Source organism: Cuculus canorus, chromosome 8 (assembly GCF_017976375.1).
Source record: "Cuculus canorus isolate bCucCan1 chromosome 8, bCucCan1.pri, whole genome shotgun sequence".
Classification (NCBI taxonomy): domain Eukaryota; kingdom Metazoa; phylum Chordata; class Aves; order Cuculiformes; family Cuculidae; genus Cuculus; species Cuculus canorus.
In genome coordinates, this window is record NC_071408.1 from 32671322 (window position 1) to 32693298 (window position 21977).

At 42.4% G+C, this 21977-nt stretch overlaps 1 protein-coding gene across 3 annotated transcripts; it reads left to right on the plus strand.

Moving 5' to 3' along the window:
- Positions 1–1626: 1626 nt before the first annotated feature.
- SH3GLB1 (SH3 domain containing GRB2 like, endophilin B1) lies at positions 1627–21801 on the plus strand. 3 transcript variants are annotated; one of them, XM_054072442.1, is made up of 11 exons: positions 1627–1785; positions 7399–7540; positions 9877–10005; positions 11687–11820; positions 12224–12316; positions 14269–14355; positions 16098–16121; positions 18287–18376; positions 18866–18966; positions 20626–20857; positions 21365–21801. In XM_054072442.1, exons 1-11 carry the CDS (start codon positions 1714–1716, stop codon positions 21470–21472), a joined length of 1212 nt encoding a protein of 403 aa, XP_053928417.1. In that variant the 5' UTR covers positions 1627–1713; the 3' UTR covers positions 21473–21801. The 3 variants fall into 3 exon arrangements, with proteins under 3 accessions (XP_053928417.1, XP_053928418.1, XP_053928419.1); XM_054072443.1 differs by having other exon boundaries at positions 14269–14307; XM_054072444.1 differs by lacking the exons at positions 14269–14355; positions 16098–16121 and having other exon boundaries at positions 21365–21750.
- The last annotated feature ends 176 nt before the right edge of the window (positions 21802–21977 follow it).

A 21977-nucleotide genomic window follows, 5' to 3' on the forward strand; every position in this document is an offset into this window, starting at 1 on the left:
AGTCAAAGGTCCTTTCTTGTCTTTGTGGGCATTCAAAAATCATGATGAGAGTTGTTAAAACAATGGAAACTATTAAAATTAGAGACTATTTTATTCTTATAATTGCCCTGATTGCTGGCATTATTTACATCACTATACTCAAGGTATTTTCATATACTCCCTTTTGTAATGCTTTGCTGCTATTTTATCGCTGTGTCTCAGGGTACATTTATCTAAACAAGCTCTTTATTTATGGTTGGACTCAATGATCTTTGAGCTCCTATGATTCTATGGTTTTAAATAAATAGCCTTTTTCTGAATGACTCGTCAAAATTCTTTCCCAGCTTACATTTCCATGGTCTAGCCAAAATATATGTTCCATGAAGACAAGATTTGACTTACAAAACACTGGGGATGAGGGAACTCTTCCTCTCAGAGCTAGCAGTGAGGGTGCTAGCAGGGTCCCCATGGTTCATCCTGCTCTGATCACAGGGGCACTCGATAATGTTGTGATCGGCAGACGTAGGGAACGGATTGTTCCCCTGGACTCGGTGCTGGTGAGGCCACACCTCGAATCCTCAGTTCAGTTTTGGGTCCCTCACTGCAAGAAGATGATTGCAGGGCTGGAGCGTGTCCAGAGAAGGGAACAGAGCTGGGGAAGGGGCTGGAGAACAGGGGTTCTGGGAGAGGCTGAGGGACCTGGCATGGTTTATTAAAAGGAGAAAAGGAGGCTGAGGGGAAACCTCAGCTCTCTGTGGCTCCTTGAAGGGAGGTTGTGGTGAGGTTGGTGCTGGTCTTTTCTCCCAAGTAACAAGCGACAGAATGAGAGGAAATGGCTTCAAGTTGCACCAGGGGAGGTTTAGATGGGATAAAAGGGGCTCCAGGAAAGCTGGGGAGGAGCTCTTTATCAGGAAGTGCAGGGAGAGGATGAGGGGGAACGGTTTTAAGGTGAAAGAGGGGAGAATGAGATGAAACCTGAGGAAGAAATGTTTTGCTGTGAGGGTGGGGAGGCCCTGGCCCAGGGTGCCCAGAGCAGCGGTGGCTGCCCCATCCCTGGAGGGGTTCCAGGCCAGGTTGGATGGGGCTTGGAGCCCCCGATCCAGTGGGAGGTGTCCCTGACCAGGGCAGGGGGTGGGACTGGATGGGCTTTGAGGTCCCTCCCAACCCAAACTGTTCCATGATTCTATACTAAAAAAGATTTCTTTATGGTGGTGAATCATTAGAAGGGCAGAGGTGGGGCCTCAATCCCTGGCGGGGAGCAAAGAGCGCAGCTCTGTGTCACTGTAGCACACGGCCCCCGGGCACTCCGGGGCGGGGCTGCGTGGTGACGTCACCGCCCCGCCCAATCCGCTGCAGTGCTCCACTTGGCCCCGCCCCCTGCACCATTCCATTTGTGGGTGGTGCCCAATCAGCTGCTGCTCAGGGACTCTCCCCGCCCCCTTGCCCGTGTCCATCCGGGCTCTGTGGGCGGTGCCCAATCAGCTGCCGCATCGGGACTGGCCACGCCCCCTTCCCCTTTCCATCTGTGGGCAGCGCCCAATCAGCTGCGGCCCCAGGGTTGGCCACGCCTCCTCCTCCTAGTCCGTCACGGCGGCGCCCAATCAGCGGAGGCGCTGGGTCTGGCCACGCCCCGGGCCTGGCCTGGCCCCGCCCCTTCCCCTCCCTCAGGGCCCGGCCGGAGCGGCCGCCGCGGCCGCCGGGGGAGCGCGGGCTGAGTCAGCGCCTCCGCCCACGATGAACATCATGGACTTCAACGTGAAGAAACTGGCGGCGGACGCGGGCACCTTCCTCAGCCGCGCCGTGCAGGTACGGCCGCCACGGGGAGAGGGGCGAGGCCGCGGGGTGGGGGGAGTCGGGCCCGTGAGAGGCTCCCGGGGCCGAGGCAGCGGGCCCGGGCCCGTGAGAGGCTCCCGGGGCTGAGGGAGCGGGCCCGGGCCCGTGAGAGGCTCCCGGGATTCTGAGAGAGGGGATTCTGCCTCATTGGTGGGGCCGCACGTCAAATCCTGCGTTCAGTTCTGGGTCCTTCACGACAAGAAGGATATTGAAGGGCTGGAGAGCGTCCAGAGAAGGGAACGGAGCTGGGGAAGGGGCTGGAGAAACATGGAACAGTCTGGGTTGGAAGGGACCTTAAAGATCATCTAGTTCCAAGCCCTCTACCATGGAGGTTATGGAGGGAACTGGGGCTGTTCAGCCTGCAGAAGAGAAGGCTGACGGGAGATCTAATCATTGTCTAAAATTCCCTGAAAGGAAAGGAGGTTCTGTTGAGGTGGGTGTTGGTCTCTTCTCCCAAGTGACAGGCGATAGGATGAGAGGAAATGGTCTCAAGTTGCACCAGGGTTTAGATTGGATAGTTGCACCAAGTAGATAGGGTATGACGAAAAATTTCTTCACTGAAAGGGTTGTCAGACACTGGAACGGCTGCCTAGGGAGGTGGTGGAGTCTCCATCCCTGGAGGGATTTAAAAGACAAGTAGATGAGGTGGTCAGGGATCTGGTTTAGTAGTGGACAGGTGGGACTTAACGATCTCAAAGGTCTTTTCCAACCAAACAGTTCTAAGATTTTATTCTGTGGTTTTCCTGGCACTGTGGGAGCGGGGAAAGAGTTGATGCAGGGCTCTCCGTGCCACAGTGATACTGACAGATGAACTCTCTAAGATTTGTTTTGGAGCTTTAGAAAGGAAGCATCCTTTACCAGGGTTGGGCAACATGAGGAAATGATTTCCATCAATCCTATGCAGTGAGACAAGAGCTGGGGATAGAGTAGATTTCCCACTTAGGTAACGTGTGTATAAATTTTCACAGAAATTTATGCATATTCTGTTGCTTTCCAAGGACTGATATAGTGTGATTACGAACCTCACAATGGTCAAATCTGCTGATTTGGAGCTGGCTTCAGCTCCCTGCCTGACCTTGCATTTGAGGTAGGGAAACACTGCAAACAGATGTGTTTATGGAAAAATACACATCTGTTCAGCACAGATCATGCTGAACACAAGATGTAACAATGTCTGGAAAAACAGTATTTGAGAAAACATGCTGTAAAAGACCATGATATCAGAGTGATGTTCTGTCTAACTTTCAAAAAGTACAGTTATTTCGATCAACTTTACTTAGGCTTAAATAAAAATATTCTCGTTTTTGTAATATTAACTACTCTTTGTATCAGTGTGACGGGGACATGGGGCTTCCAGTACTGAGTAGGTTCAGCTCCAGCCTGGCCAAGCAGTGCTGTCTCTCTGGAAGGTGCCGCCTCCTTCTCAAGTCAGCTCCTTTGCCTGTGAGCCCTGGACTTGGCAGGACACGGATTTCTTCTCCGCTGGCCTTGTCCCGGCTGGCCTCAGGGTCAGGGCGGGCAGAGAGAGGAGAGGGCTCCTGGGATGGGAGGGACGAGTGGAGCCAGCTGTAAGGCTTCCAGCTTGGAAAGGACAGAGGTGTGTCCCTGTGTAGTGTGTTGTTACTGACTGCTAAAATGTGTCCTGCTGCCTGATGATTCGAGCTGCGGTGTGACATGTGAAAGTATCTGCTGTTAGTATCATTTTTAAGCTTGTTTGATAGTCCATTGTTTTGAATCAGTTTTTCCCTGTCTTCACTTGAAGGCCACTGTAATTGGCTTTTGTTCCTTAGCGTGTCTTGAGCCATAATCCCCTTTCTTTATATAATCAAACCTGAACAGATTTCCTGTCGGGAGTTGGACGTCCATGCAGGGCACAGTAATCCCCTTCGGATTCTCGCTGGGTCACAGCCAGGTTTGGAACGTGGTGAAGGTTGTTATCTGGTCCAATCAGTCTGACGTATTTCCCTAAATCTCGATATTCAAGCAGAACCAATGATTGGCAGCGCAGCAGAGCTCTGAAAATGCAAACTCCTTAGAAAACATTGTTGTTCGAATTTAAATGAACTTAAAGCCGTCGTTGTGGCCTCTCTTTGTGATGGAGGTCTTTCCGTGTAGTTTCCTCGCACCCCCTCCCCCCCCCCACCTCCCGGGTTATTCCAGCTCTACGTGTTTCCCAGACTGTCTCTTCCTTTCCAGCCTCCACCCCTTTCCCTCTTCTTGCTGGACACGGATAAAAGGAAAGGGCAGTGCACCCTTCATTGTAAGATTCTGTGATGGGACCTTGTGATTTCATTTCTTTTATCTTGACTTTTTACATTTAAATCAGCTTATTGCATTGCGTCTGATCTAAGTTTTTGCAGTCTCATGGTTTAAAGGTGGGGTGAACTGTGGATTACTCCATCATGCTCTACCTGTTTGGTTTGCATCTGAATAGCTGTATTAGTTACCTGCTTAATCTAACCTAAAATTCAGCTGAAATGTGGGAGTACTACCTGCCACTTTCCTTAAAACGAGAAGTTTAATGAAGCTGTTGAGGGGGAGGAGTGAATCTCTGATATATTTGTATAATCTGAGTCACTCCTCTTCTCTATGCTACTGTTGCTTCCTGTGTTTGTTTTTTTTTTTATTATTTACTCTGTAAGGCCTGGAGATATTAAGAGGTAATAATTGTGTGGATATTTTTTATATGATCTGGGTGTAGGTTTTGTGTCCTCCAGTAAAAGCCACAGTTCTGTATATTGACTGAAACTCCTACGTTCAGGCACCACTGGATGACATGGTATGACCTGACACTGTTTGCTTTCGGATATTAGAAACAAAAAAAACACAAAAAACCCATCAAACCCTATTCAGCAGCATGAAATGTAGGAAAAACGCTTAGGGTATCTATTTCAGTTTACAAGATAACGAACACCTTGTCAGTGTTTCACAGGTTTATCAGACTTTTCTGATACAGGAGGATTGGGGCTGTTTTACCCACGCCCACCTGATAGTCACGTTCCAGGAAACCTGTTCTTCTGTGGATGAGATTATTCTCTGTTCAGACTGTCATATTCTGGTTAGTCATCTACAGAAAAATCCAGCATCATCCAAAGCCTTCCCTTCCTTCTAGCAGGCAGAAAGTGCTTGAAGGAGTCGTTCGCAGTCAGCCTTGCAGTGCTTGCAGTTCGTGGAACAAGGTAGCAAATGGTTATTTGTGGTATTTGAGGTGAAAGAAATAATGTCATGGAGTGAAGTAATGGGAATGTGATTCCTTTCTCTTGCCAGACTCTGTAGTAGACACACTGCCTGTGTGGCGATTGGGAATGAGCTGCGCTTTTACTCTTTGATAGCAGAAACACTTTATTGTTCATGACTATGTATAGTAATGTACTTTCTGCTTCTAGTAGTTGTGCAGTGGAGACTTGCAGTGTTGATGGGGCTGTAATCACCCAGTTGTTTACAAACTAGTACAATTCCCTTCTGCATAAGCTGGTCACATTAGAGAATCATTAAGGTTGGAAAGGACCTCTAAGTTCATCTACTCCAACCGTCAATTCAGGCAGGTTGTCTGTATATTTGAATTAATAAAGATAGATGGATGGATTAGATTGCTTACTGATACAATTTGTTCAAGCAAGTACTTAGATTTAGTATCTCTGTATTGCATGTTTTAAGCTTTAATAAGAACAAAACTTTCAGAGCTCTCACTGAAGTAGAAGATCATTAGTGTTGATCTATCTTGGAAGAAGCTAGAGAAAAAGTTCTTGATCCACACCACCTTCCATTTTTTGTACTTATCCTTAAGGGATGGTGTAATGTCTGAAAAAGGAAATAAACCAGAAAGAGTGGTTCAAAATTAGGTTTTGGGGTAACCAAAATGGGAAATCAGAGCGGCAGCATTGATGCTGGAAACCAAACTTCTGTCATATTGCTGTTTACCACACTGCTCAGTATCACCAAAATTAAGTTTTTCTTTGAAGTGCATATGTAAAATATAACGTTATGATCCTCACGAAGCAATCTGCACACAGCTGAGAAGATTTATGGAAACATTAATAGGAAAGCCCGTTTAATATATAAATAATCTTCTCTGTAATTAGTAAAACATATTTGTATATTTATAAAAATATGGAAATAATTTATATTATATTATAATAAATCTGTATGAAGTTTTTGAGACCAGCTTACGGTACCTGACATATTTTTAAGGAGCCTTTTAAGCAATAGTAATAATACATCAATAAATAAGCTCATTCTTCCCTATATTACAACTGCACTTTTCTCACAGAGGCAGTTTGCCGTTGTCTAGGACTGCAAATGTCGCAGCATTTATCTAGGCTTTAGATGTGCGTGCTGGTTTGCATGTTGGTTTTATTGTACGTGTGACGGAAATTAAGCCAAACTTGGGCAATGCAATTTGCTTGTATTGTATTCTTGTTTCTTATAGCCATTGTTTAAATGTCCCACCAAAGGACCTGTTAAGAATGAAGTTTGACAGTCAAAATGCTTCCAGCCCTATTATGTTCTTAATTGGAAAGCTTGTTAGGGATTTGATCGTAAGCCAGGTTCTTCACAAAACGCCTGGCTTTGAACAGCGATGAGATCATCGTCGTCATGAGGAACTACCGCTCTGGAGAGAGGCTGGCAAAGCCCTCAGTTCCGGTTTTGCGTGGTTCCCTGATGTGAAACGTGTGGCTTCCCCCTCTCCCAGAGAACGGGGACTGAATGCAGACTGCTTGTGGATTAATGAGAGTTGGCATGAATTTAATATTGAGTGGAATGAATTGTCTGCTGGATTGATTTAGCTGAATGGAGTTACGCTGGCTTTCATTATCACTGAAAACACAGCTTGGAGGAGAACAGCAGAGGTCATCTTACTGTTCCTGTAAGGCATAACGGGATCAGTTTTGTCCAAGCAGTTTGGCAAACATGAATTTGTCCTGTTCTAAGAAGCAAATCGCCCCCTACCCTCAAATATATTCTACAGCTTCCCAGAGAAGTTTTTTTTTTTTTTAGCTTTTAATCCTTGTTTTTCAAAGCTTCCTCTAATGTCCAATTCTAACTTAAATCTTCATGTTACTGTTTAAACTCACTATTTTTTGTCCTCTTTGCTATGTACAGGACGTTATTTTAAAACACATGAAAGGTGGCTGCAATGAGAGCCTGTTGTGTCTTCAGGCTTTTCTGTGGGAGAAGGGATAAACTTACTTACAAAATAGACAAGATTACTTCAATCTTTTAATTGTTGGACTCTTCTTTTTGGCTCATGTTTCGAAGTGCAGTATGTAAAACTGGACAAAATGCTTTGAGTGAGAACTATTAGTTCAAAGCAGAGCACTGGATTTCTTTGCAGTGTTGTAAATTACCTTTGTCATCTTGGTCTGATTAACACCCTTCCACCCCCTTTTTTTTTTCCTGATGGTAAGGGTGCTTGTTTAACTTAACCTTCAAATTCATCCTCAGATTTTTATTGATGGATAATGGTATTATCTCTGAAAACATGATCTGCAACTAATAGGAGTGAGTAGTTACTGTCTTAAACTTGTCCTAGGAAATTGTTTCTATGTACTAACTGTGTTTTCAACCTGTTTGACTGACTTGTAGTTCACAGAAGAAAAACTTGGTCAAGCAGAGAAGACTGAACTGGATGCTCACCTAGAAAACCTTCTCAGCAAAGCAGAATGCACTAAATTGTGGACAGAAAAAATCATGAAGCAGACAGAAGTATTATTGCAGCCAAATCCAAGTAAGAAGCTCTTCAGGTTTTTGTTTGTCACTTCTGAATTAATAGATTTGCCAATGTGAATGTTTACTGCAAGAGGTATTGCATGTGGTAGGACTAAATATGGCAGGTTTAGAATTTGAAGGCTGGAGTCAGGGAAGCACATTTGAAAGAGCTACTCGGAATCGGAGACAGTGTTCCAATTGTTGGTATTTCCTTAACCCTTCAAACAGGAAAAGCTTTAGCCAGAATTCTTTAGCCTATAGCATTGGCTCCATACACTGTTCAGTTTCGGGTTGACTGGTTTGTAAATTGTTTCCCGTTTAATTGAATTTCCCACTCTTAATTCCACAAATCTTAGATAGGTGTATGAGCTCTGAAATTCTTCATGGGGTAGATGCAGTGGCTGAAGAAATTTCAGTGCTATTTCATATTACTGTAAACTGTCTGCACAGTACAGTTCAGCTGAAGTAGGCAAGGTGATCCAAAATGTCTGCCCTTAACAATTCCTTTACCGAAGAATGATTTTCACCAGATGTCGAGTCTTTATCATTTGCCAGCATTTTATACACCGTACTTAGGCAATGTAATAACGTTTCAAATACGCTTTCATCAGTGGTGAATCTTGTACTGTAACAATAACAGAAAAAACAGGTAGAAGAAATGTACTTTTCTGTTCTGTTTCTGAAATTGCTGCTCTGAGAAGGATGTAATTTTCAGATTTGTATCTGACAGTTATCTGAGCCATTTGTGGCAGTGGGACTAGAGGGGGCAAATATAGGAGTTTGTTTAGTCTATAGATCTAGATTGCAAGTCAAGACCTGGTCTTTAGGCTCACTCAAATGATAAAATTGCAATACTGCTAATACCTCTCCACTGAAAACATAAATATTGCCCTGGCAGTGACATACTGAGTTAGGATTTATTAGTACGAGTAAATCACACACTGACAGCACTTGTCTAATGCCATCGGATAAATTCTTTATAATACCGATCTTTAAAGTATTATTTTGGAAGCCTGTTGCATCCTTTAGTTGCATAAAAGCAGTATTTAAAAAACAAATGTGAAACCCAAACCAACTAATCCTGTGTGCAGGATGCAGTATTGCTTTGAGAACAACTCCAGCTCAAATCTCTGCTTTTGGCTAGGCCAGAGGAAATAGTTGTCTTCTTCATTTAATTCAGTATTTGCAATATTTGCAAAACTGGTAATTGTGGAATAATGACTCGCTAACTGCAGGCTGGTAGAAGTGCACACGGATGACTCGGTATGAGGATGGTCTATGGAAGTGTCTCAGTTGTGCTGAGCAGTCAGTTTTCTGATGGCTAAAAATACTCAAGTGTTAAGCAGCAGTCTGCGCCTGTGAACGTAACTCAGCTGTTTGGCAGCCTTGGGAAGGGCTAGTGCATGCTCTAAGAGAGCTACTTTCGGTCGCTGTTGATGGAGGAACCCTCTCCAGGGGAGAGAAAACAACTTTCAGTCACATTTAAAATTTTTTTTTTAGGTCAGATCCAAGCAATAGTCCAATAATTTTAGACACTTCTTATTTCTTTTGTCATTTAGTAAAAAAAAAATACTATGGGTTGAGTAAAGAAAACCTAATGAATTTTGTTCACTTTTGGTTCAGGCTTGGTGCCAGGAAATGTGCTGGTACCAGGCTGATATTGGTGACCTTCATAAAAGAATAGTTACCTGATGCAGTGCTAATGAAAGTGCTCTAATTAAGAGTATTATTCTTGGTTGCATAAAAGCGGCGGGTGTGTTCATTAGGGAGCAGCTTTGTGGTTGTACTGTTGCAGGCAAGAATTAGTTCATACTGACCACAGAAATAAAGCGAGCTGGCTACAAAGTCAAAAGAACTCGTCAGAGAAATAGGGTATTTTAGCTGAGGATTTTGCTGTTGTAATTAACAGTGTCCCTGATTATGTCTGTGAGGTTTTTTCACTGAAGCAGCAAACTGTGGCTCAATATTACAATGGATATTAATGACCGTATAGTCATAGCAGGTCTTATTTGGAAACTTCTGCTGCTGAAACCAAGGGAAGATGGGAATACGAAAGGAAACATTTTCTACTGTCTGGAATGGTTTCTTTCAGAGCATGTTAAAGATGGAGGGAGTGGGAAAGAGATTTTAATGTCTGGGGCCACTAAATTCCCTTAATAGGGAACTCCCAGTAGTTGTTGAACTCAATTTGTACCCTAGCTAGTGAACAGTTTTTATAGGACGGGGGAAAGCCTGTTTGGTTTTGCTAAGAAGTGTTCTGTTATGCTCACATAGTGAAGCGTTCTGGACAAAATTTTTCTATTTTTAGCTTGTATTTTGAATGATGGTAATTACTTCAAATAAACATCTTTTTAGATGCCAGAATAGAAGAGTTTGTCTATGAGAAGCTGGACCGCAAAGCACCAAGTCGCATGAATAACCCAGAGTTACTAGGCCAGTATATGATCGATGCTGGGAACGAGTTTGGCCCAGGAACAGCCTATGGTAAGTAGAGGCAGAAAATGTCCTGTGTTGCAGAAATGAGGTGTGTATGGCGAGGAATGCACAGGTCTAGTTTTTCTTAATATAAAATGATAGATCTTGTCTTCCCCTAGACAAAACAGTTCAATCACCTCTTTATCAGTTTGAGGTGACTTTTGTGTAATGTTGAGCAGTAGATCAGTGATGAGGTTTCTATCCAAATCGAGAATTAGAAGCTGCTGTTGGGATGGTCACCATCTCTGTGGACGGGCAACTTTCTTACCAGAATAAATAATTCTGGAGTTTAGTTTCCTCATTAAAGGAACGCATTTGCACACCTGATGTAATTTATGCATTTTATTTGTGGTGTGGAGTGAAAATGTTATTTGAAATTCACTTTTTTAGTAAGAATTCTCTAACTTAGCAGTGTTCCTGCTTTTCTCAGCATATATTTTGCTCAAGATGAGAGTTTAGAGCATAATCTGAATTTTCTTCCTTCTCCAGCAAATTTAAATATGTATGGCAGGAGGGCTGGGGGTCTCACTGATGTTTTTACACTGGAATTAATTATCCAGTCTAGTGTTCTCTGCAGCTCAGTAACAGATTTAGCTGTCACTTTAACTTAACCAATTAGAATGTACAGGTGTCTGTATATATAATATAGCCTGATCGTTAGTTCTCTTTAGTTGCTTTCTTCAAACTTGCAGTGGGAGGGAAAACTTCTGTTCTGAAAAGAATGAGTTCTTTATATCTGGAAATAATGGGGTTCCTTTTCAAAGAAAGAAAGGACACTTAAGAAAAAAAAAGTAAATGTTTTATGGAAGACTTATAGATCGGAAATCAATAATGGCAGGCTTTGTTCCTCTTGGTTCCACATGGTTTTACGCTGTCTGTGACCTTCCTTCTGATCATCAGGCTGAAGCCTTGCTTTCTCACACCAAATAGAGCTGAACTTGGGGGCAGGCTGTCCCTTAACTTGCAGAATATTTGCAATTCAGGCAAGTAACATAAACTGTTAGGATAAAGATAGATACGCTGTGAGCTTTCATATGATGGCACAAAATGTTTTAGCGCTCTGAAAACGTAGTGTCTTTTCTAACTCAGCCCTGCTGGTCTGCAGAAGCATAGTAATAACAACTATATTCTTGATACACCGATTTCAAAATCGCAACTGAATTTCACAGCACTGGTCAGTTAATTTACAAGAGAGTATTTAAAAGCTGGAGTTGATGGGGGTGGAAAAGCACATTATTTCACAGTAGTTAATAGAACTTCTTTCCCTTGCTACCAACTATTGCTGACTTAAACAAAAATGTGGTATAAGGGGAGGTTGTTGGGTTAAAGTAAGGAGGTTCCATACCCAGTTCTGAAATAGGTGTCATAGTTGGTGCCACTTCTTCCGTGCCCTATCTGTTCTTATTGAAATCTTGCCTTGATGCGTGAGTGTTATTAATAAAAATTATTTGGTTTGGTGGCAGGATTGGTTTGTTTGGGGTAGCTGAGTATTTTTTGGTGTTTGTGTTTTTTTTGTGTGTGGGTGATGGTTTCTTGTTGGGGTTTTTAGCTGAATTGGATTTCTTTTGAGCGCCCGTGTGATGGCATTGGATTATCTTTCAGACTGCTGGTGTAAACTTTCCTGCCTGTAGAAACTTGTTTTGTTAACCGCCTACTTGAATCACTATGAAACTAACATTTTCCTTTGCAGGAAACGCACTCATTAAATGCGGAGAAACACAAAAGCGAATTGGAACAGCAGACAGAGAACTAATTCAAACTTCAGCTATAAACTTTCTCACTCCCCTAAGAAACTTCATTGAAGGAGATTACAAGACTATTACTGTAAGTTGGATTGTGCATTCTTCAGCATTACACAACAATAGTAACTGTAAATCTTCAAAATGTAGTGGTAGATAATGGTGCATTTTTGCTTTCCTGAAAGTCATGTAGAAAAAGTCAGGAAGAATTTGTTCCTTTGGTGTATTTTCCTTCCTTTGGACTAGGTAAAATCAAAATAATTGTTGAAACTTGCTTTTTGTAGCTATTGTTCAGTTAAAAGCATGTATATTGGGTATAAAACGTGTGAGAATAATTAGGATCCAATTCTGCCTCTCTGCTCAATTGAAGACTCTTTTGTATGTTCATTAAAAACACTTCCAAGTAGACTTTTTTTTGAGTCTGCCTTTTTTTATTTGCTTTTGAGTATGTGTACGTATTCTCACGAACTCACCTAACTCGCTTTCAGAAAGAACGTAAACTATTACAAAACAAAAGGCTAGATTTGGACGCAGCGAAAACCAGATTGAAGAAGGCAAAAGTTGCAGAAGCTCGAGCTGCGGTAAGTAAAATCTGTTTTAATTTGTCCATAACTTTCAAACTCTGATACACATTTATAACCTCGACTGCTTTATGTTTCTAGTCCTGGCTTCTTACTGTCACTTTTTCTAGCTAATTTGTAAGAAACAGCTCAGTGAAACACAAGGAAACAAAACTGAATTGCTGATCTATTTTTCAGCTCAATGGAATATTTAACTAAGTTGACCCTAGTAAATAATCTCTCCTTGCTCCATTCTAGATGAGCCTTTATGGCCAAAAATGACTTGCCAAGAAGATTGTAAATACAAGTCATTCACAGGTCAAGTCTGGAAGCTGTTTATAATTGCCTCCATCAGATGAGCCTGTCTTGACGTAACTTCTATCAAAAATGTTGGTAGCTTACTCTTTCTATATCATTTACTACTTTGCATAGCCAAACAGGGTGAGACGCTGAAACTCACATTGCTTAACCACTCTTATTCTCTCAGTAAATGCTTGTTCGAGGACACTAGAATTACTATAAACTAAAAAGCTTTTGCTTTTAAACCTCTTAAAATGCCTGTCAGTGAAGGAATGCATAATTGAATGCGTGCAATTTCAGCAGGGTGTGCTTATTGTATTTTCATAGCTGTCTTTTGACTGCGTTCCTTAAAGCACAGCCGCTAATGGGTAGTGAAGTGGTCCTTCTCATTACAGGTTAATGCAGTAGGAGTCATGCACACAGGTGCCGAAGGAATATCAGCAATTTAAATACATGGGGACAATGTATTTGCTGAAGAGGTAGAAGGGACTGTCAGATTTTGCTTTTCTGAATGGATTGCTGTCCTGAAGTATCTCAGAAGCATCATCTTGGAGGCTGAGCTTTGTAGATGAAGCACTTCGCTCTTTTGAGACGGTGATCCTTCTAAAATATCATCATCATCTGTACCTGACAGTTTTGCTTCTGTGTTTCAGTCCTCCATGTCATGAACACTGTCCCTATGTGTTTAAATTGTCTTTATTTCTTAAGTCCATGCATGTGTTTCCCCTTATATTATGTAAATTTGATGCAAAAAAATGACTTTTCTGCTCATCAAGCTTTCTTAATTTGTAAGACTAACGATGGAGAGCAGTGCAGGGTTTAGACAGCTTGTAGTGGAGTTTGTGGTGTGATAGCAAGTATGGATCTTGCTTTCTAAAGCAATAAAAATGCCATAAGGAAATTGTTCCTCTTGAGCTTAGTATTAAAAGAACGGCTTTGTACTTCGGGTTTGGTTCCATCACCAGTGTGATCACCCAGAGCTTGGTGCTTGGGCAAAATTATTGCCGATTGTTGCTGCTGCTACTTGACCAGTCTTAAATATTCATGTAGCAAGTAATCCACAGGTTTATTCACAAATAATTTAGTGCTGGTAAAGCATGAAACTCTAGGCCTCTTGCTTCTCTACATTGCCAGTACTTCAATTTTAATTGCATTCGAATAGCAATGTGCATTTTTAAGACTTATTGGAGTGCAGAATTCCCAGAGAAGTGAAAAAATTGAATCTCTGCTTTATCCTCTGCAGTATAGAAATGAGGCTCATCTGGGTATAGGTGTGATGCAAGGAGCTCATCTTCTGTCTCATGCATGAAGGACGACACCTGACAAACAGTGCTAAACTGATGGATTAGCAGAGTTTGTTGAGTTATGATCAAACTTCTATTTCGCTGCTTTCTTTGACAGGATACAGTGATAAATTGCATCTATGTTTGACTATTTTTTTCCTCATTATAAAAATACTTAATACTAGATGAAATTACATCCTCCATGCTTAGGGTACAGTTAGTAGTAGCTAAGATCAGTATTTGAAATCGTGATCTAAACAGTTTTATTTATCTGTATTTGGTTTGCAGTCTTGCTTAGCTTCCACTTGCAGTGCTTTGTGCCAATAATCTGTTTCTCTGCTATATTCACAGCATTGTAACTTGCTTTTGTCTTTTATCTGTGCACTTAAGCAACTAAACACCTCTCAGCCTGAAGAGAATAACATTATGGTAAATGTCTCTTACGTGCTCAACTTGCTGCATGTAAAATGGCTAAAGGTTTGTTGGCCTCCTGTGTTCATTACTTTTCCTCTCAAATGTTTCCTCTTGCTATCCAGCTCCTTTTGTCTTGTTGAGATATTTTGCATTCCAAACTGGATTGGTAGAGTGCACTAAATGCCCTGATGTCAGTACAGCATTAGGTATTGTTTTTATTGGATTATTTCTGATAATCTGAAATAAACAGTATTATACCCCAATTTCTGTGACTTTATGAAACTTAGGATGCAAAGCAGTTGATTTTATTATCACTCCTGAAATTAATTTCACTTATTAGAGGGAAAGGAGTTATTTCATTCTCCTATTTTATTTCATATGAGGAGGAGTGAATTATGTGCAATAGCCAGGAATGTGTAGAAAATACTCGTTTCCTTAACACAATATCTTACAATTAACTGAAACTGAATAATTTCACATAAATTAATGGCTTAACTTAGAATACAGTATATGGAATTCAGAAACTGAATAATTTCACATAAATTAATGGCTTAACTTAGAATACAGTATATGGGAGGGACTTTTTACAAGGGTCTGTAGTAATAGGATGAGGGAGAATGGCTGTAAATTGGAAGGGGGAAGATTTAAATTAGACATTAGGAAGAAATTCTTCAAATGAGGGTGGGGAGGCCCTGGCCCAGGTTGCCCAGAGCAGTGGTGGCTGCCCCATCCCTGGAGGGGTTCCAGGCCAGGTTGGATGGGGCTTGGAGCCCCTGATCCAGTGGGAGGTGTCCCTGCCCATGGCAGGGGGTGGGACTGGATGGGCTTTGAGGTCCTTTCTGACCCAAACCATTCCATGATTCTATGGCCTAAACTTGTTGCAAGAACTCGTCATTGCAACTAGTTTTAGCAGCATGATTGTGACATGGAAAAGAAAGGAGTTAATTAATTATGTACGACATAAACTGTTCTGTTTGGCTTGGCCAGTTTGTGTCTTGGATCTGCACAGCATAGCAGGTCTGCTCTCAATTCTTGTTCCAAGTTTCTCAATCATAGTCAGATAAAAGAGGACAACTTGTTTGTCATAATTTGGTTCTGCAGCCTTTATGCACAGACCTTGCTACCAAAGTCCTGATTGTGTCATCTTATTACAACTGTGAAAATGAACGTTAGAGGAGAACTGCATTGCAAGAGAGTATTGGAGCAAGAAGCAGAAGTAATTAACTTCAGAAGTAAATTCCTTGCAGTTCAGTGAGTTTGCTGTACTGCTTGCTCCTACTTTAACACTCGCTTTCAGATACCTTTGTAGCGTTTTTAATTGGATTTAGTTTCACTCTCAAAATGCTCATGAAATGGGAAGCCAGTAATGGAATTAGCAAGAGAAATCATTCACTTGTCTGGTTCAGTCTTTACTTAATGTGGTGTTAGGAGGACAATAGTTCTCCAATATTTTAATACATTGAGATGACTTTCCTCCATAATGCAATTTAGTTTGTCCGATTCATGTCATGTTTGTAGTAGTTATGTCTTAGGTTGTAATGCTTCTTCTAAATAGATTCTTGTATCATAGAAGCCCCACACTCTTCAGTATCTCATTCATTTCCCAGATGCAGTGCTCTCCATCCTCGCTGTAGTTTCATTGTATATGAAGGGCTTTGGGGAACCTACTCCACAAGTCCTTGGGAAGTTCTGAGGGCAGGAAAGCGGTTAAAAGCCAAAATGTGTTTGCATCCTTGTTTAAAGCACAACGAATCTCTTAAGTTTGTGTGTTTTTTTTTCTTCTCTTTACTCTTAATGCTGGCTAGATATGGGCTGAGGAAGTGACAAAAGTAAGTAAACAATTCAGAAATTGCCTAATCCTGAAACCCTGACTTGCGCTAGTTTAATGTAAGAAGGGATGTTGCGTGTTACTGATTTCAGTCCGGTGCTGGCAGCCTAATGCATTACATCAGAATGCACTGGTTCCCTCTAGAGCCTTTCAGACTCCAGTGGGGAAACAGTGCCGGTGCCTGGGGTGTGTTTTATAGGAAGCTGGTTCTAGCTGACGGTCCCTTTGTCCCATGTGATTGTCATGGGACAAGATAGAGTAGAAAAACAGTACTACATGACTTGTTTCTCAAAGCTTACTGGTATGAATTCCTGCTGAAAATGACTTCTCAAGGACAGCCTAACATGAAAATTTTCAGAAAGGTTGGGATCTAGGAATCTAAACTGTCCTGATCTTCAGCTTGTACCCAGGACAGGGAACAGTAACTAAATACTGGAGTGAAAGCTGTACTTCCCTTAAGCAACAGAACTTAGGAGGTGGTCACCTGGGCTGAAGTCTGGTTTGTAAACAGAGCATTAGCCTTAGGATGGGACTGCAGCCTTCTCTTGTTGTGCCCCCCGTTGCACAGGGACAAATTCCATGGAGTTATGGAGTGTTATGCAATAGCTGCTCTGATGCCATGGGCAGGGCTGTCCTGGGGCTCAGGCAAAGCTGTGTTGGGAACAGGCTGTGAGAAGCTGTGCTGCCAGTTAAGAGGAGACTTCTTAGGGGCTTTTGGTAGAGGATGGGAAATGAAAATGAAGGGTAGCTGGAGAGCAAGGGCTTTGGAGTATGGTTTTTAAAGGGGCACTAGATGGGCAGCTGTGGGAGGTGCTTTAGAAGCTGGGATGTAGAGCTTTGGGTGAAATTTTGGGGGTTTTGAGAGAAATAAATGGCTTCTTCCCTTCCAAAATTTTGAGAGTCACGATGCAAACGAGTGTATGTGTAGAGTGTAAGGTGAGAGTCTAGAGGGAAGTAGGAGTTTGGAGATTGAGCTGTAAAGGAGGGTTAGATCAACTTTTAACCCAGCTAGAGAATTATTTTACTTGTTAAGTAACACTGCAGAAGCAGAAAACCTGCCTGCTGAAGTACTTGGTACAGCTTGGGGAACAGTGCTGTAAGACAAAGATGTAAGACAAAGATGAAGAGAAATATTGGCATTTCAGAGGTGATAATAAGTAGCCTTAAGAGTAGTGAAAGCTAGCAGATTGTGTCTTGGAGAGAAAAATAAATAATACGAAGTCCTTAACTAGCATAAAGGAGACTAAAAGCATTAAATCTTGTGATAAATCACATAATCTAAGGTTCCTTTTTTTAATTAAATATATAAAAAGCAGAGACTAAGAAGAAACTACAATACGCATTCTGCTGAAGGAACAGAAATCCATCCAGATTTCTGAAGGCAACCTGTCCTTCTGTGTTTGAAAGTTGGAGGAATTGATTCACAGATATTTTCAATTTAAATCTGAGAAGCTTCCCAGCAAGGATTTCTGGCTGTCCGATAATTTCTAGATCCATCACAGTAGGTTTTGAGTTAGAACAAAAGATCAATAGCATCAATGGCAACCTTTCTTCAGTTTAAGTTCCCTTCTGAAATGTGGAGTCAGATGATGCTAAATACTGCACTATGAATGAAACACATGGTGTAGGTACCAATGCTAAACACTTGGTAGTCACCCGATGTGTGCGCTGTGGTCAAATGGAGAGAGCAAAGGCTTCAGCATGCGTTCAGCACATTGAGGTTAGTCTGGAAATGGCCTCAAGTTGCACCAGGGGAGGTGTAAAAACCATCTTTACTGAAAGAGCAGTCAAGCTTTGGCAGAGGCTGCCCAGGGAAGTGGTGGAGTCTCCATCCCTGGAGGGGCTCAAAAACCGTGTAGATGTGGTGCTCAGGGACGTAGTTTGGTGGTGAACTTAGCAGTGTTTGGTTAGGGTTGGCCTTGATCTTAAGGGTCTTTTCCAACCTAACTGATTCTGTGTTTAGGTAGGTGTCTGGTGGCTGTGCACGCAGGGCCTCAGCATCACCGAGCGCAAAGGGCAATTACCCTGTGCCTAGCAAAGGTCTGCAAAGAAAACACCCGACGTTATGATTAATGCATTATGAGCGCTGAATACATGGAACTTTTGCAGTTGCAAGGTGTAACAGAGCGCTGTGTACAAATACCTAATGTGCATCTTTTCTTTTAGTCCGAGCAGGAAGTACGAATCACTCAGAGCGAATTCGACCGTCAGGCAGAGATTACCAGGCTCCTGCTGGAGGGGATCAGCAGCACGCATGTGAGTACCCAGCGGGGGAATGTCACTGAGGGTACTCCATAAAATAACTGCCGTAAGTGCCTTGGGATCTTCAGGTGACGAGGTTTCACTTCAGTCTGTGAAGTGTCAAACTGTGGGGTTCTATTTAGTATCCACCGAACTTACCTTTAGTCTCCTGTTAACCGTGAGAATGCAGGAGCTTTCATTTTTATCCTTTAAACTCAGCTTCCCATCCATCAGATCAGCTGAATGTTGAAACCACAAAAACATGCTCAAATATGTATTGTCTTCTGAAAACAATGTAGGTAAATGGCATGATGTTTGTACATATTACTTGTGCTCAAATGTTATTTTTTGTGACATTTTATCCCAGCCACTTGATAAATCCAGGTGTGATGCCCATGTGGCATAAGTTCCTACGTGTCAGTATTGCACTTGGTGAGGAGTCCAGTCTTTCCCATGCAGTGTAGCACTTTTAAAGACTAAAACCATGACTTCTTTGTGTTACAGGCACATCATCTTCGCTGTCTGAATGATTTTGTGGAAGCTCAGATGACCTATTATGCACAATGTTACCAATATATGTTGGATCTCCAGAAACAACTTGGAAGGTAGTAATGCTGTAACTACTTGAGAAATTTAAGTTTTTTCTAAGTTCTAATGAACAGTAGGAAAACTTACGCTGATATAACAGTGGTGAATACGCAGGACTAGAAGGAAAGATATCTGTTCTTAGGTAATTAATATATAATTCCCTAAGCCTACGCAGAGCACTAATGCGTTTTGAGGGCTGATTTAGTGAGATGATGTAACTGAGGAAGGGGAGCTCATGGTAACCTCCTTTAATGGCCCAAAAGAAAAGGATTTGTAGATTTACTTATTCAAGTATCCTGTTTCATGCAACAAAACTGTTACGCGGTGTGGGAGAAGGTCCTGTAGTGCTCGTGAATTCCTGTTACCTCTTAACTTGCTGCCAGGCACTACCTGGTTTTCAGTTTGTGTTCTCCACTGCTAAGTGAGTTCCTACCATAGATATTGTACCGAGGGAGAAATGTGCTTCCCCATATCTATAACCACTGATCCAGAGCACTTGCAGGGGAAGGAGAGTTTGCCCCGAAACTGTGTGATGTGAGTTTGTGCTCGTAATTCTTTTTTGTACGATGAGTGGTGACATCTGCACGCTTGCTTTTCATAAAGTTTCCCTGTTCAGAATCACACAGAACGGAATGTCAGGTTGGCAGGGGCCTCAAAGATTACTTGGTCCAACCTTCTAGGTAATCTGTGGTTTAAATGAGATGGCCCAGCACGCTGTCAAGCTGAGCCTTGAAAGTGTCCAATGTAGAGGAATCCACCACTTCTCTGGGGAGATTATTCCAATGTTTTTTCCAATTGGTGAACAATTTTCTTGTGGAATCCAATCGGAATCTCCCCAGGAGAAACTGATCCCCACTCCCCATTGTCTTTTCCATGTGACTCCTTGTAAGAAGGGATTCTCCATCCTCTGGACAGACACCCTTTATGTACTGGTACATGGGAATAAAAGCTCTCCTAAGCCTTCCCCTCTCAAGGCTGAACCAACCCAGCTCTCCCAGCCTTACTTTGTATGGGAGGTTTCCCAGTCCTGTGATCATCTCTCCTCCTGCGGGCCCCCTCCAGCCTGCCGCATCCCTTTTGTATTCTAGGACTTCTATCCTAGTTCTTCTTCACAAAGCAGCCTTTCTTCAGGCTACACCAGGCCCTGTAGTTAGGTGAGCGTGTGCACTGCAGGATTGTTTGTACTTAGAAGTTTCCTGGAGTGTCTATTCTAAATACTGTCTATAAAGTATCTCTGTTTTTCATAACAAGGAAGTAAAAACAGTGTTCTCGAGTCCTGTCATTTTCCGGACTTGCCACTTGCCCTTTGTCCTGTTGCTGGGCACCACTGAGAAGTCCAGCCTCACCGTCCTGACTCTTGGTCTGTAGATACTGATCAACGTTGAGGAGATCCTCTCTCAGTCTTCTCTTTTCCAGGCTAAACAGTCTGAGCTCACCCAGCCCCTCCTCCTGAGAGGAACGAGCAGGAGGAGCTGAAGGCGACTTTTACTGGCTGAGTTGTCAAAAGAATTGCTGATTAAAATACAGGCTGCGTTAAGTTATTCTGCCGCTGCGGTCAGCTGGCGTTGATTCTGTAGTTGATAAAAGCAAGACTGTTAATTTAGGCACGGAGGCACGTATCACTCGGGTAGGACCAATTCACTCAAACGGCTTTTGTTTTTTGTTTTCTCCCACAGCTTTCCATCTACTTTCCTCTCTAACAATAATCAGTCTTCCTCAACTCCTGTGCAGAGCATTTCTGCTCCCTCGGTCTTGGCCTCAGCCTCTCCTTCGTTGCCTTCCGTAAGCAATTCAGTAGTCACTTCAGGCATCAGTGAGCTGAAGTCGTCCAGCGGCAGCAGGAAAGCTCGAGTTCTCTATGATTACGATGCTGCAAACAGCAGTGAATTATCGCTACTTGCGGATGAGGTAAGAGATTTCTATGTATCTTTATCATTTAAAAGTAAAACTAGATTGCTTGTGACCAGCCAGATGAGATCACTGAATCCTAGAGTGGCTCTGTACAGACCCTCTGAGCAGCTGAACTGAAAAAGGACACCACCACCACAGCACAACCACCACCATCGAAACAAGTGGTTGTATTTGGGAAGAAATTCTTCACAGTGAGAGTGGGGAGGCCCTGGCCCAGGTTGCCCAGAGAAGCTGTGGCTGCCCCATCCCTGGAGGGGTTCCAGGCCAGGTTGGATGGGTCTTGCGCAGCCTGATCCAGTGGGAGGTGTCCCTGCCCGTGGCAGGGGGTTGGAACTGGATGGGCTTTAAGATCCCTTCCATCCCAAACTATGCTATGATTCTGTGATGCTTGTATTAAATGCTTGGTTAATCTCAATTCTAAGACCTTGGAAATCACATGAAGGCAGATTGTAATGTTTTTCCAGGCAAGGAAAGATTACAGTAATGTGTTTCTGTTTTTTTCAGGTGATCACGGTGTACAGTATCCCTGGCATGGACTCAGACTGGCTGATGGGTGAAAGGGGAAATCAGAAAGGCAAAGTGCCTATCACTTATTTAGAACTGCTAAACTAAATAGCTGGCCTGAATAAAGACTGTCAATTATGGCGACACCATATTTATATACAATTAACGTTATGTAAGCAGGTTTCAGTGTCTTCCATGTTTATTGTCTTGAGGGACAAATACCAGCCATTACAAACTGGCTTTTCTGCCAGTGTGGTTGCTTGGTAAATACTCTATTCAAACTTAATGTGTTTAAAGCTTTTACTTCATGTGCCAAGGACATGTTTCCTACAGATTTGTTTCTACTGAAGTTTTCACTAATACAAGCTTCTACTTTTGAGTAATCTAGATTGAAAGCAGGAGGTACTGTTTTCTACTGGAATTTTTCATTAATGGCAAAGCTTTTCTTCACATAAAATAAACTTATTGTGAACAGATGCAAGTGTAATGCACTTTATTTAATAAATAACCAAACCCAAACGTGTAGCATAAACCTTAAAGAAACCTGTATGGTTCTGCTCCCAACACTGGGGGAGTTCAGATCTGCTCAGGCTGTGCATTTAATCACCTTGGA

Excerpts from the sequence above, each read along its gene's own strand:
- SH3GLB1 (XM_054072442.1), top strand. The coding sequence starts at position 1,714 with ATGAACATCATGGACTTCAACGTGAAGAAACTGGCGGCGGACGCGGGC. Across the intron at positions 11,821-12,223 it reads GAGATTACAAGACTATTACT|AAAGAACGTAAACTATTACA; the intron begins GTAAGTTGGATT and ends ACTCGCTTTCAG. Across the intron at positions 16,122-18,286 it reads GGGCTGAGGAAGTGACAAAA|TCCGAGCAGGAAGTACGAAT; the intron begins GTAAGTAAACAA and ends CTTTTCTTTTAG.